At 39.3% G+C, this 13,816-nt stretch overlaps 1 protein-coding gene across 2 annotated transcripts in view; it reads right to left on the bottom strand.

Annotated features, from left to right (window-relative positions):
- Positions 1-13,816, bottom strand: part of LOC106048379 (neuropeptide S receptor) — a 120,859-nt gene that overhangs the window by 40,698 nt on the left and 66,345 nt on the right. For both annotated transcript variants that reach the window (XM_066991189.1, XM_048075509.2), the window contains one exon: positions 5,862-5,994. In XM_066991189.1, the coding sequence (XP_066847290.1) occupies positions 5,862-5,994 (133 nt within the window). The remainder of the gene's footprint in view (positions 1-5,861; positions 5,995-13,816) is intronic.

Genomic DNA, 13,816 nt, shown 5'->3' with positions numbered 1-13,816 from the left:
AGTTCATCATTCTGCATTTTGTTTCTGTATCTTGGTTAGGCAATCACATAAATCAGTGGCAAGTTCTAGCCAAGACCCAGTTGGCAAAGTGTAAGTTTTCCAGTATAACTGGGAACTGAATGGGCTCTTTGGCTGCCAACAGTCTACTTCCAATAATATGACTTGCTGAGTTAGAAACTAATTGGCTCTGTGCAATTAACTTCCAATATTCATTATCATTGTGATACCTAAGGTACTTGTAAAACTAATGATTTTATACTCAGGATTTCTCTGAAGTGAGGAAATATTACAAGTACCATTTTCCAGATGAAAAGCTGAGACAGTGAGAATTATCTGTTAACATTGTTCTATACGTTAATTTTGCTAATGGTGCTATTATATTGTTTTTGTACATATCAGGAAGTAACAAGTCATCTTCATTCTTTCAACTCACAGTGACTAGGAAGAAAAATACTAAAGGAGAAAAGGTACAGTCCATTAAAGTTGCCAGTGCCACAGTAGATTTAGTGTAGTTTTATTACATATATGAGGAGGTCATATTTGGAGATAAGGCAGATGGACAAATTAGAAAAAAAAAAGAAAGGAGGAGAAGGAGAAGGAGAAGGAGAAGGAGAAGGAGAAGGAGAAGGAGAAGGAGAAGGAGAAGGAGAAGGAGAAGGAGAAGGAGAAGGAGAAGGAGAAGGAGAAGGGGAAGGGGAAGGGGAAGGGGAAGGGGAAGGGGAAGGGGAAGGGGAAAGAAGGGGAAGGGGAAGGGGAAGGGGAAGGGGAAGGGGAAGGGGAAGGGGAAGGGGAAGGGGAAGGGGAAGGGGAAGGGGAAGGGGAAGGGGAAGGGGAAGGGGAAGGGGAAGGGGAAGGGGAAGGGGAAGGGGAAGGAGGAGGAGAAGCCAATGGGTTTCTTCATGTTTAGCCATTATAATAGTCACACTAACTTAGTGTAGGTAAGTTGGCAGACTCTGCCTTCAGTCGTCTTAACCAAAGCCATTCCAGAATTCAGTGCTAAGCAATGCAGAAATAAAATAATTCCTACTTCAGGAAGGTCCATATCCACGTAATCCTCCTGTAGCAGATTTTTGGTGTACTGCCTTTTTACTGAACACTAAACAAAATGAGTGCATTTTCTTAAGGACCAAGGCCACCTTTTGTGGTCCAATTTCCTGGAAGCAAACAAAGAATGTAGAAGTGATGTAAGAAGACACTTTTAAAAATACTTTTTTTTTTTTTAAAGTCATTTGCAAGTCATCCTTTAGGATTTGGTATTTATACCACAATTTAGACTAGCTAAATATTTTTTCAGGTCTTTTATTTTTCTGCATATATGTATGTGACAATAAAAGTTAGCTGACAGTCTTTTTACTTTCTTTCTTCATTACAACCATAACAATACCGAAATGAGCATGTATTCCCAATCAAGTTTATTGGCTTAGGGCTTAAAAGTTAAGCACATGGTGAAGTGCCTACTTGTATTTTTATCCCCAATAATGAACAGAATTCAATATCATTCCTAAGGTACTGACTTCTTAATTATGGGGCTGGAGAAATCTTACAGAACTAATGGTCATGACATTGCCAACTCCAATTTTCCTGATTTTAACTTGGGGGGAAAAATGAAAAAATCAGAATAAAAAAAAAACAATTCCTCCCCTCCTCCCCCTCCCCCCCACAACAACCCCCCAAAAAACTATACAAAGACATGTACACTTTTGGTCATTAAAAAGAAATTAAATACATTCCTCTGTCACTAGTAGTTGAAGTTGGAGGAAGGATATTGAACAATTAAATACTTTTTTTACCAGAGTTTTTTGCATGCCTTCATGAGTTTTAGAATTCGTCAAATAATAACCTTTTTTATTGAACAGACTGTTTAGCCAATATATTATTGTCTCATGTTACTCAAATAACTGAGTTGTTAATAGAAAAATATATATGCTCTTGTCAGCTGCTTTTACATTTTGAGAGTAGGGTTAAGGAGGCCTTCTTTTGGTAGAGCTGGGTGAAGTGATCTAATTGGATAGAATACAACCTTATTTCACCTGAAAATTTCCAGTACGATCACAGTGTCTGTGAACTTGTTGGTCTGTCAGACCCTACTCTTTGTTCTTGAACCACTTGGTGAATTCAGTCAGGGGCAAAAATCTTAAAGCCACTAAGGGTCTGCAAGGTATGTGAAATGGCATCAGGTAGAGGGAGATATGAGAGGTTTCCTGCCAGTAGAGATAGCTATGCCATGAGCATAAGTTGTGTTAAACTCATAAGAAATCTATTTGGGAAAAAGTGTTTAGAAATACCCTTCCAACAGGGTAATCTTCAAAGCTTACAGTTTCTGAGAAACTAAATTGCCTTGGAGATAGAAATCTGTAGGAAACCTACTTTTAGTTTTAATCTTCACAGAAGAACTTGTTTCTAAGAAAAACATTGGGGGGGGCGGGGAGGGAGAGAGAGACGTATACCCAAAAGCAAGCTGAAAACAAGACAAACATGGCAATATTCCTCTTTGTTAAATTAGCTGATGCTGAGTGATTAGTACTATTGTTCAACTCAGCTGTTAACTCTTAGCTGATTTCCTAGTGCTTAATTTCCAGATAATTTTAAAGAGATTTATGCATGATCTGAGAGTTAAACACAGATTTAAATGCAGTACTGACACAGGCATTGTGTAGGCATATATTTAATATGAAATATTCTCTGAATCCAGACTTCAGCAATATCTTTAAGTATGCTGAGGTGGAAGACATTACTCATATACCTACAGATCCCTGCATCCACCAGCACCATGTTGAATTGCGGTGTAATGAGGGATAAATACGAGTCTTATCTGTGAATTTGCCAAGTGGGTGAGACCATTGAATTCTGGTGGTATTGAAAGAAGCCTCAATCAGTTAGTTGCTTCTCTTCTACATCTGGCTTGGCGATGAGTCAAGAAGAACAACAGTGCTCATTTCCTATTCATGTATTATGCATAATTTGCTTTGAATACCTTGTTTATTCTAACACAAAGGGTATATTTTAATTTTATATTAGTACTATATTAGTAGGAAGACATGAGAATTAAGTATGTTATTCAAGTATCGAGCCACAGATTAATAGAAAAGAAATTTTTAAATGGCTTTGAAATGCCTGCATTGATAAAGCTATATCCATTATTATTCTCTCTTACTACTAAGGCAGAAATAATAAATATTTTAACAATCCAAAAATAGATGGAAGTAGTAAGACTGAGTAAGCAGAAACTGTTTGCCAGGAGATTAGGCTTTAGTTGGTAGGATTTAAATATGCCTGGCATATCAAAGCAATGTGACAAGCCAGTATTTTCATAATGTTCTGTGTCTACCTCATAACTTGTTGTGAAAGGCTGATGACTGTTGCCAGCTTGCTTTGTTCTTATTAATATTTTTGAAGATAAGAAAGTGAAATAGCTCCATTTCAGGAATTAAGTCATTTCTTTGTGCCAAAATACTGACAGGAACTCTTGGTGAGGGAAGATAAATTAGAGGTCTGACTGCTGTGCCACAAAAAAAGAAGTCAACATTGCTTGAAAGGAATCTTGCTCTTCAGGTGGTGTTAACTCTTTTCACATTGCAGATGTGGATGTCAAGTGGGTTTTCTGCTGTGAATTCGTATAATAAGAAATGCATCAGACCATTGAACTCAGGCACTGTTGAAGTCTGATTTTGAAAGCCAGGGATAATTTTAGGAAAGGCTAAGTCAGAAGAACCAGCAAGTTTAACATGCAGACCTTAGTCAATATGGTAGCATAAGCTATACAACATCACGTGCTGCCCACATCTAATGGGATATTTGCCTTCTTGTCTTTGTCATTAGTTATTGCAGCTTCCTCAAAACAGCACTTGCAATCCCTTCCCCTCCCATCATGCAGACTGTATTCAAATCCCTAGTAAACAGCTCTCCATCCACCTCCACTTAACTCAAAAAATTAGCCTTTCCTATGGGTCCAAAACTCCTGCTCAGGCCCTTACCCAGCACAGCAACAACAGTAGCCTCCTCCTGGTACACCTCACATAGACCAGCTTTCTCCTGATTAGTCCTGGCCAAGACACTTCTGTCTGCTTCTTGCATTATTCCTTTGACCTATACACCTGTGTCGTTATGCTGGTTCTTCATCTGCTGCAGAAAATACATGTTTTCTTACTCAGACAAAGCCCTTTGCTGTTTAGTTGAGCTCTTCCTATAAAGAACCATCTCCTATTACCACATTGACCTGTGAGTTTGCTCTGGCAGTGAGACTGGCCCTTGTGCCTTATGTGTGACGGACACATGGGGCCATTTTCCACCCATCTCACTTCCAAAACCTTTTTCAGGACAATTGTCTGCAGTACTGTGTTCTCTGATGTCATCAGTTAGAAAGTGGACAGTGTCCATCTTAGGTTTCAGATACTCTTCTGCTCTTGTCCCATGTTACTGCTTGTCTGGCTACTTTTTACCATCTTCTGTACATTCACCTGGCATTGGGAGCAGAAACTGGCTATTTTGAAACTCATATAGACACACATGATTTGTGACTGCAGCTTTCAAAGTGTGCTGTGAGACTGTGTCAACATATATCATCTGACGGCAAATACCACTGGCACATGAAGGAAGTGACATGGAAGTCACAACCAAGATAAGAAGTGAAACTTTTTATTACTGATGAACACAAAAACCAGCCGTCAGCTCTTCTGAAGAGGAGTCACTGCAAACCTTCATCTCCTCATCTTGAAATAATTCTTACTTCACCTGTAGTTATGGGCCAGTCCTTTTGCATCACTTTGCACACCTTGGTGTAACTATTTCAGGTGAGGGCTGTTCTTCAAATAAGACAAGGCCCTGGGTAGGCATGGTTGAGACCATGAGCAGGAGTTCATTTACTTGCGAAGAACACATGCTAAAAACTGGGGAGTGTAGTCCTTTTCTTTTCCAGAGTAAATAGATACAACAGACATCAAAGGAGGACTCAGAATTGCTGGGAAAACATGTATTAAATAGCTGTTTAGTGGATGTTGCTATAATTCCTACCGTATTTTACCAAAAAAAAAAAAAAACCCAGAAAATATTTAAATATATCCTATATACACAAGCAAAGCAACACAGCTGTCTTGTAAGCAGGGATTAGTAGCAGGACATTGTTACAGAAACAGTACACATTTTCCCTTGGGAAACTGTTAAAACCCCATAAATTCAGTCAATTCAAGGCCACAGAGAAACAATGTTCTGCTTATGCTCGTTTCCATTTCTAGTTGCTGAGATTGACATTTTACAAACCAGGTTTCTGTACATTCCCCATTTCATTTAAAAACTACAAAGTTCTTGGATCGGAATCCTTATTCCCACTGAAAAAAAAAAAATGACCCAAATGCATTCCTCTCCACATTTACATTTTTGTTTCTCCCTTACTTGGTTAAACCAGACTGCAGGAAGTTTTTTTCACTCTTTAATGCAAGTGCATAATTGATGGAGTAACACTGTAATGAAGTACTTTAGAAAGGATTTTAGCAGAAAAACACCAGAGATTCATCTTAAACTAGTTTAATCTAAACAGTTCCATGACAACAGCTGGGGACATAACTTCTGGGACATGTGGATGCAAATTTATACTGGAAGATAAGATTCAGTGAAATCAACGAGTTGCAGCTGCTGTGTCTGACACAGACACTACTACATCTAGCAACATCTTTTTAGATCGGAGGCAGACTGAGCCCTAAGATAAGCAGCTATCCATCTGTCTCATGGCAAACTGCAGCTGGATGTTAGATGGCAACTGAATTCTTTACCATTCAACTTGCATATTCTTATTAATACAAGACCTTTTTGTCATTTTTATACCGAGTCTGCACAGTTCAGATGCCCCTTTCCCTCCCATACACTACCTGTGATTGCCAACTGTGTAACAAAGAATGTCATTCGAGATTTCCGCTTCCTCCTCCATGTAGAGAAGAGCACAATGGCATTTCCAGCAATTGTGACAATAAAGAGGATCCAAAGAGTCACCAGCTGCTCTGTCTGCATTGGAAAGAAGACAAAAAAATCATACAGGTAGGTGAGTGGGTAGTGACTACAGTTAAGCCAGTCAGCTAACCTAGGACAAATGAGATAAGAAGAATTAATATATATATATATATGTATATATATATATATTATTATTTTATTTGCAGTGCCTGCATATTACTTCTGTATTCACAAAGCCACTATCAGTATTTGTGTTCTGCACTGGACACCAAAATGAGAGGCAGCCTTCATTTTTCTCGTGTTGCTCCAACAAGCTGTGAAATAACCAACTGCCTTTGTAAGGAATATTGATAAATGGGCTCCTTTGGAGAGATGGGGGAAATAAATACTTCTCTTCTTCACAGCTCCAGTGAGTACGGGTCATGCACAAGCCCTATAAAATTCAGACATCCACTCCATGATCTAGATGTGCACCAAGATTGAAAAGCAAGCATGACCCACTGTAAGGAAAAGTAAAATTGCATAGCCAGCAATACGTGAGGACGAAACGTCCCCTAGTGGTAGTGTGCACAAAGAAAAGTAAGAAAAACAGTTATGCACATTCTCAAAGCATCAGGATCCTCTGGCTGTAAGAACAAGGGTGTACATATGCACGATTGCTTGTTTTGTGTGAGTGCATACAAAATTTTCTCACTCCCTTTTGGCCTACTAAAAATAATTTGGTCTTCTCTAAATGCAGATTGGTTATTTTCCAGTGGCTATTCTCTAGGTTTCTTCTAGCTGTATGAGACTGCAAAGTTCATTTTCTCCATATCAGCCAGCCAGCTCTGAGAAGCACTGAGTCTGGCAAGCATGGGGTCAACTTGGAGAAAATACTCTGCATTTCTGCAAAATTCACACTTACAAAACCTGTCTTGTGTAATGCATGTAGTGCCATGGAGAAAGGCTGTTCTGCTGCTCTTCTGAAAGCACTTTTCACAGCAACAGTTTGAAGGGCACAGAGCAGGGGAATGCAGGAAAAAAAATCCTGAAGTATCCAGCAGCAATAATATATACATTGTTATTATAGTCAGTGAGAGAAAAAATACACATATGGCTCAGCAGAACCAGTAGCCATCATCCATAGCCCCTCATTTACTGGAAAGCAAGCTGTGGCCCATGGTCCTCAGCCAGCTTTGCTCCAGGTAGGTGGAGATGGTATCCTGTGAGGTATGTGGGCATGAGGGAAATGTAAGATGTGGTGCATGAGCAACTCAGGGCTGCGCTCCCTAAAACCAGGGATTAGTCTAAGTGCACAGTGAAGGCTGTGTTTAGATGGTTTCACTTTTCCCAGCATGATAACTTTTGTCGGTATAATCTGCCATTAGGGCCACCTCACCGAACTTTAAAGCTCTAAAGAGAGACAGCTACTCTAAATTGCTTTTGTAGTCTGGGTAATGGCCGTATCGCAGGCATGAGTCACCATCCATCTCACCTACCCTGGGATGGCCTGTCTCCGCTGGTTATAGACTCACCTACATAAGACAACCAGTTTGGGCTGAATGCTTAACTTTTAGATGAAGAAACAAACAAAAAAACCTTCACGTTTTTTGTGTCTGCATGTCCCTTTCAAAACATTTGGCAGAGCAATGGTGAAATTATGCTTATACACTTTGTTTTGTATAGAAATTGGAAGGGGGTATCTTTTTGGAAGGTAAATACAGAAACAAGCAATCAAACAAACTAAAACTAAGATTTCATATCACATTTGCCCTTGAAATCAATAGGTTCTCCTCAGGGTTTGGTTTGTCTTTTCTGTTTCAGAACAGATCTTTAACATGTGAAGAAAGCTATGGGACAAGACTTGCTCCCATTTTCTGTGATATAAAATCAGGAGAGCATTTTCTTGAAAGAAATTCAGTATTCCTGCATTATACTGATAACGGTAAGAACAGAACAAGGCTCTGACACAAATATTTTCATGATTCTTGTAGAAGGAATACCTAGGTACCAACAGAGACTGTGTTAGAGGGGTGTTTCCTCCCCATATAGGGGCAGCATGTGCGTTCAGCTTAAATCCTGTCCTGCCAAAAAAAATCAGTGCTTTAGGCTCTACAGAAATGTACAATTAATCCAGTCTACAAAGATAACCTAAAAGGTGCAAAAGCTGAATAAGGAGAGGTAAGCCTGAAAGGCCATAGACAAAGGTATAAAGCCAAAGTTTCTATTCATCTATTTGTGTAGCTGCCATTCAGAGAGAAGAGAAAAAGATGTCATTCTTGGGGATTAAAGAGGTACTGTAATTGGCAATTTCAATCACTGCAGCCTCTATCAGTCTGTATTAGCCTGCAGAATGAAAACTCCTGTAGTTATTAATGGGATGCCCACCATGATAAAGGCGTTCATGAAAGCTAAGACTGGAATTCAAAATGATCTTGAAGAACTGGAAATGGGCACTGAAAGAAACAGGATGCCATTCAATAAAGGAGCAGCATAGGACTCTACAGTGCACTAGATGCAGCAATACCAGGTTGGGTGAGCCTTCAAAATATCATCCCCCCAACACATATCAGGTGAATGTCCCCATGAGTTGAGCACTACCATGAAAACAACCACCACCACCAGAACACCAACACAAGTGTCACTTGTCTCTGCTCTGACCCTTCCACTGTACCCAGCTGCTGTACTGTGTCCACTTCAGGGCACTGTGCTTCAAGAGAGGCATAGGGCGATGAGGTGACAGCATTCTAGAGGATATAGCCAGGCAAAAAGACTGACTGAATTAAATTGCTTAATCTAGGAAAGAGCTGACTGCAGGAAAAGATGAGCATAGCCTTGAAGACACAAAAAGACTGCTGTTAAAAAAAAAAAAGGGGGGGGGGGGGGAGGGACATAATCTCTTCTTCAGATTCACTGCTTATTGGCCAAAATCAGTGAACCAAAATTAATTTAAAATATTTTGACTTACAAATATACTTGTATGGATTGATTGAGTCAGTGAAACCTCCATCTATGAAAGCCTTAAAAATAAGCCTTAGGTTTCAGTTATAGCTGATTGATCCCTAACTTCAGTACAGCTGCATTTTCTATAATTCCGTTTTATAGAAGTTTCATTTCATGCCATGTTTGTTCATCAAGCAAAAATTCTGTTTTTGTAACAACCTTCAGCAAGGTGATTTTAAAAAATGCAAAAACAAACAAACAAACAAAAACCCACCATTATTTAATAATATCTTGCTCAGACACCAAAGTTATTCAGAATAAAAAGAAAGATAATAACATCTCCCAGGTCCTTTGTGTAAAAGCTTTCAGTGAGGGGTGCTTTTCCAATGGGCATTACTAATTACATTACACAAGAATGCTGTGAGGGAGACTGGTGTCATCAAGTAGTACTTTTAGATTAGAAAAAATAAAAATGCTGGTGACCTAGTTAAGGTCACAGAACAAATCAAAGTCAAGAGAATTTCCCTGGTTTGATTAAAAGAATTGCATATGCTGCTATTCCACAAAACTGTTGTTTGAAGCATAGAAGTGCTTGACATCTGGAGCACATATTTGTGTTTTTCTAATTTGCTTTAAGATTAAAACCAACTTAAGTCAATGAAGCAATCCTCTTCATGGGAGAAATGTAAGCCAGAAAACCTGGCTGAAGAGTGTGTGCATTTTCCTTTGCTTGTAGAAGTGGTTTGTTATTTTGTCTCCGAGAAAATTTCTGAATTCATAGGTTGCAATAAGTCTAGCCTGAGGTGTATTGTGCTTTATATTTGCAACAAACTCCATCCCTAAGAACCTTGTGTGTCACTCACTCATGGTTCATATACCATCCCAGGGCAGAAGGGATCTGTATGGGTTGTAAGCATTTGTTTTATTATAATATGATTTATATTTATCTTGTACCAGTGACAAAATTCACCTCTGAAATCTGCCTGCGGGCTCTCAGTGCTGTATCTCTGACTTACTGTAGTGTAGGGGGTAGTAATGGAAAGTGTTTAACACCATTCCTAACAAGACTGGCTGGTCCTTTACTGTGAGGTGAGAATGCTTATAGCAAATTCAAGTCCTCCCTGACCTGCTGCCTTCCTGTTCTGTGTTCTTGGTCAGTTTGGTGAAGAGGCACTGATCCCTCCTATCACAGGTTGGTAGCGACTTACATGTCTGAGCACCTTTTTCTTGCTAGCTGGTTAAGTTCTGGGAATATGCAAACAGCCTGACTGCTTACCTTTAGTTTTTTTTTAAAAATAATGTTACAAATGTAACCTACTGCAGCAATTGAGATGTAATCATGGAGCAAAGCAAGCAATTTCACAAGGAACGTCCTCTTAACATGTAAAAAGAACACGTAAATCTGCTTGCTAAATTGGGGATTGGGGAACTGGTATGCTCAAAATGATGTTCACCACTAGTAGATTGCATTGCACTTTCCTAAAGGAAAAAAAAAATCTTTTCTCCTCCTCTGAAAAAGTCACTTTAATTACAGACCAGGTAAGCAAATGGATGACTCTAGGTTTTGCATTATTTTGATTCTGTTATAGAAGATCTGGAGTACTGAATTTTGAATACTGAAAATACATTGGACAGATTTGTTATTTTGGCTGCCTTCATTTAGGGTGGAACAAAAAATGGAAAGGGGAGGGGAGGGGAGGGGAGGGGAGGGGAGGGGAGGGGAGGGGAGGGGAGGGGAGGGGAGGGAAGGGAAGGGAAGGGAAGGGAAGGGAAGGGAAGGGAAGGGAAGGGAAGGGAAGGGAAGGGAAGGGAAGGGAAGGGAAGGGGGAAGGGAAGGGAAGGGAAGGGAAGGGAAGGGAAGGGAAGGGAAGGGAAGGGAAGGGAAGGGAAGGGAAGGGAAGGGAAGGGAAGGGAAGGGAAGGGAAGGGAAGGGAAGGGAATTAGTTTTCCTGAGTCAGATGGGTGCAATGCATCTTGACTGATTACACTTGGGGATTTACCATCTGTTTACCTCTAAGCTAAATTGTACTTTTGACTGTAACATTGAAAGAGATCAAAAAAAGACTGGCTCAAAAATTGGCTCAATTTCATTAAGGAGTCTTAAAGATATTGGTACAACCTCTGAGACAATTCATAGTTTGTAAAATAAAAAATATTTTTTTTTTTTAAAAAGAAAACCTCTGTTCCATACTGCCGGAATTTTCCACAGCAGAATCATAGAGGAGCTCTTGGCCTGGATGGGATGGAGGTGAGGCTGTCTCATTGCTGCTGTCTTTTATCTAATAGGAGAAGATGGACCCAAGGGAATGGAATGAAGCTGCAGCAGGGAAGGTTCAGGCTGGATATTAGGAAAAGATTATTCACCAAGGGAGTGGTCAGGTACTGGAACAGGCTACCCAGGGCAATGGTCATGGCATAGAGCTTGTCGGAGTTCAAGAAATGTTTGGCCAACACGCTCAGGCATAGGGATTGATTTTGGGGTAGTGCTGTGTGGAGACAGAAGCTGGACTCAATGATCCTTGTGGGTGCCAGACAACTGGGGATATTTGTTTCTAAGATGGAATTCGTAATGAGAAGCAATAAATGAGAGATGCAACACAAGACATTTTGATTAAATATTAGGGAAAAAAATTCAACATGAGAGTAGTCAAATACTGGAATTGGAGCACAGGGAGGCTATGGGATCTCCATCTCTGAAGATATTCGGAACGTGAATGGACACCAGAGCAATCTGATATCATTTGAATTATCTTTTGAGTGGCCAGCCTTGGTGACCTCCAGAAGTCCCTCTCACCTTGAATTATGCACACACAAATATGCATAAGGCCTATTTTCTTAAGGAATGTACTTAAAACTAAAGTGTTTTAAGGCAGGCAGGTATTCAGATGATAGTTTTGCACAAGTTCTATATTATTTATTGTATCATAGAAACATAAACAACTCAGACCTTTGTGGAAATTTCTATGTAAATTAAAAGTCACCTTGCAAGTCAGTTGTAAAGGCTATTGGCACAGGAAGGACGCAAATATCTTAGTCTTAGGGAAAGCAACTTAAAAAGTATTAGGTGGCATTTAGTTAAAGCTTATGCAGAGGTCTGAGACAAAGAATTTCAGCCAGGGTGTGACCAGCTTAAACAATGAGCTGTCAGAAGTAAAGTGTGATGACTTTAAAGTGCCCATAACTATTGTTGTGTTTACCTACACACAATACAAAGGTTCTTTAAGAGATAAAAAATAACAAACTCGGTTAAAGTGCCAACTGGAAACATCCATCTGTCTTCCTGTGTTGAAACTTTCAACACAAGTTAGGTTGTGAAAAGGACAACAGAGATCTGTTTGAAAATAAGCTGTAGGTGTGTTACATATACTTCAGTTGTAGATAGCAGTTCTCACTGTCAAGAGAGAACAAAATAAGAGTCAACAATAATTTTACCAAAAGAGAGAGAACAGCAGGAATACTTAGGCTAGAAATAATCTTCATACACCAAACATTAAGCATCTGAACATGAAAGTTCAGATGATTAATTCAAACCACCTCCTAATTCTCAAGAAATATCAAAAAGAATAAAAATAAATAAAATACCAAAAAGAAGAAAAAGAAGAAGAAAAAAGGAACATCTGTGGAGAAGGAAAAGCCACAAAATAAATGGCTGGATCACTTAATTCATTTGCAGATGGACCATGTCTCAGAAGAAAGAAGCACACTAAACAACTTGGAAGATCACTGAAATCTTATGGCCTAGTTGTCACAAGTAGCAGAAATTGTACTGGTCATTCCTATAATACAAGTCTGTTCTGAAAGAACATTTTCCATCTAGCAAGTCAAAAATGAGAAGATGTCATTATAGAACACTCACACAAGATGGTCCTTAAAAATTTGTGAAAGCAATTTGATTGATACAAAAAAAAAAAAAAAAAAGCTCTGAGAAAACTCGTGAAGATAGCAAAGACTGAGAAAAAAGTCAGTTCAAAGCTAAGTTTTATATTTTTCTCTTTAAAGGTGCTTCCACTGTGATTGAATTTCAGAGGAAGACATTTGGGCAGGCAACAAACCCTCTAGGAGTTGATTTTTTTCTGGTAGCTTGGCTTGGAATTGAGCACGATTCAAACTGCATAAATGCTAGTTCAGCCTCAGGTTTGTCGCTTGGACTGCTGCTTTCCCATTTAAGCCCTGCGGCAAAAAAACACCCCTGACTCTGATGGACCTTGGCTATTAATTAAGTGGTTTCTCTTCAAACCCCAATATCCCCAAGCAAGCTTAGCAAAGAAAACTCAATCTGCATCCCACATTTCTCTGAGTCAGGCATGAGCTTTGAATTCAGCAGACGCAATGGTCATGCCTGATGGTTTTCATATCTTCTTCTGCACAGACGCTGCTTTACTGCAATGATTTCTCACAGGATGGCTCTGTTAGCTTCCCAGCACATGACTGTAGGTTATTCTGGCAATCCTGTGATGTGTTGCCACATGAGGCCTTCACAGTACGTCAGAGATGCTGACAACAGTCACTTCTCCATGTGACTTTATGCCTGGAAGAAGGGCACAGCTAGAAAGGGACCCAATATCATGTTTTCTGTTTTGCCAAATTTGAGAAGCAGTTTTGCATGAGTTGGTATTGGTATGGTATTACGCTCATAGTCTGTGAATGTCAATGTGTTACATAGAGGAAAATCTAAAATATTTTCTACATTTTAGACTTGGAGAAACAGACTAGGCAAGGAAACCTATTCACTAAATCAGAACAAACAATCTCAAACAAAGGGGTAATTATGTGACTAAGATTACTTTCAATCCTTTTTGAAATCTGGTAATATAATATATACATATATATTTATGTATATTTGTGAATCTCCAATTTTAAAAAATATATTTCTTATCTCTCACTTCACCATCGCAGGTGAGGCAGGGTCACTTCAGTGGGCAACATTTAATGTATGTGAATTGCTGTGATCTTT

The sequence above is a fragment of the Anser cygnoides genome, chromosome 2 (assembly GCF_040182565.1).
Source record: "Anser cygnoides isolate HZ-2024a breed goose chromosome 2, Taihu_goose_T2T_genome, whole genome shotgun sequence".
Classification (NCBI taxonomy): domain Eukaryota; kingdom Metazoa; phylum Chordata; class Aves; order Anseriformes; family Anatidae; genus Anser; species Anser cygnoides.
The sequence above is the reverse complement of the archived record's forward strand: the minus strand, read 5'-3'. Positions and strand labels throughout refer to the sequence as shown.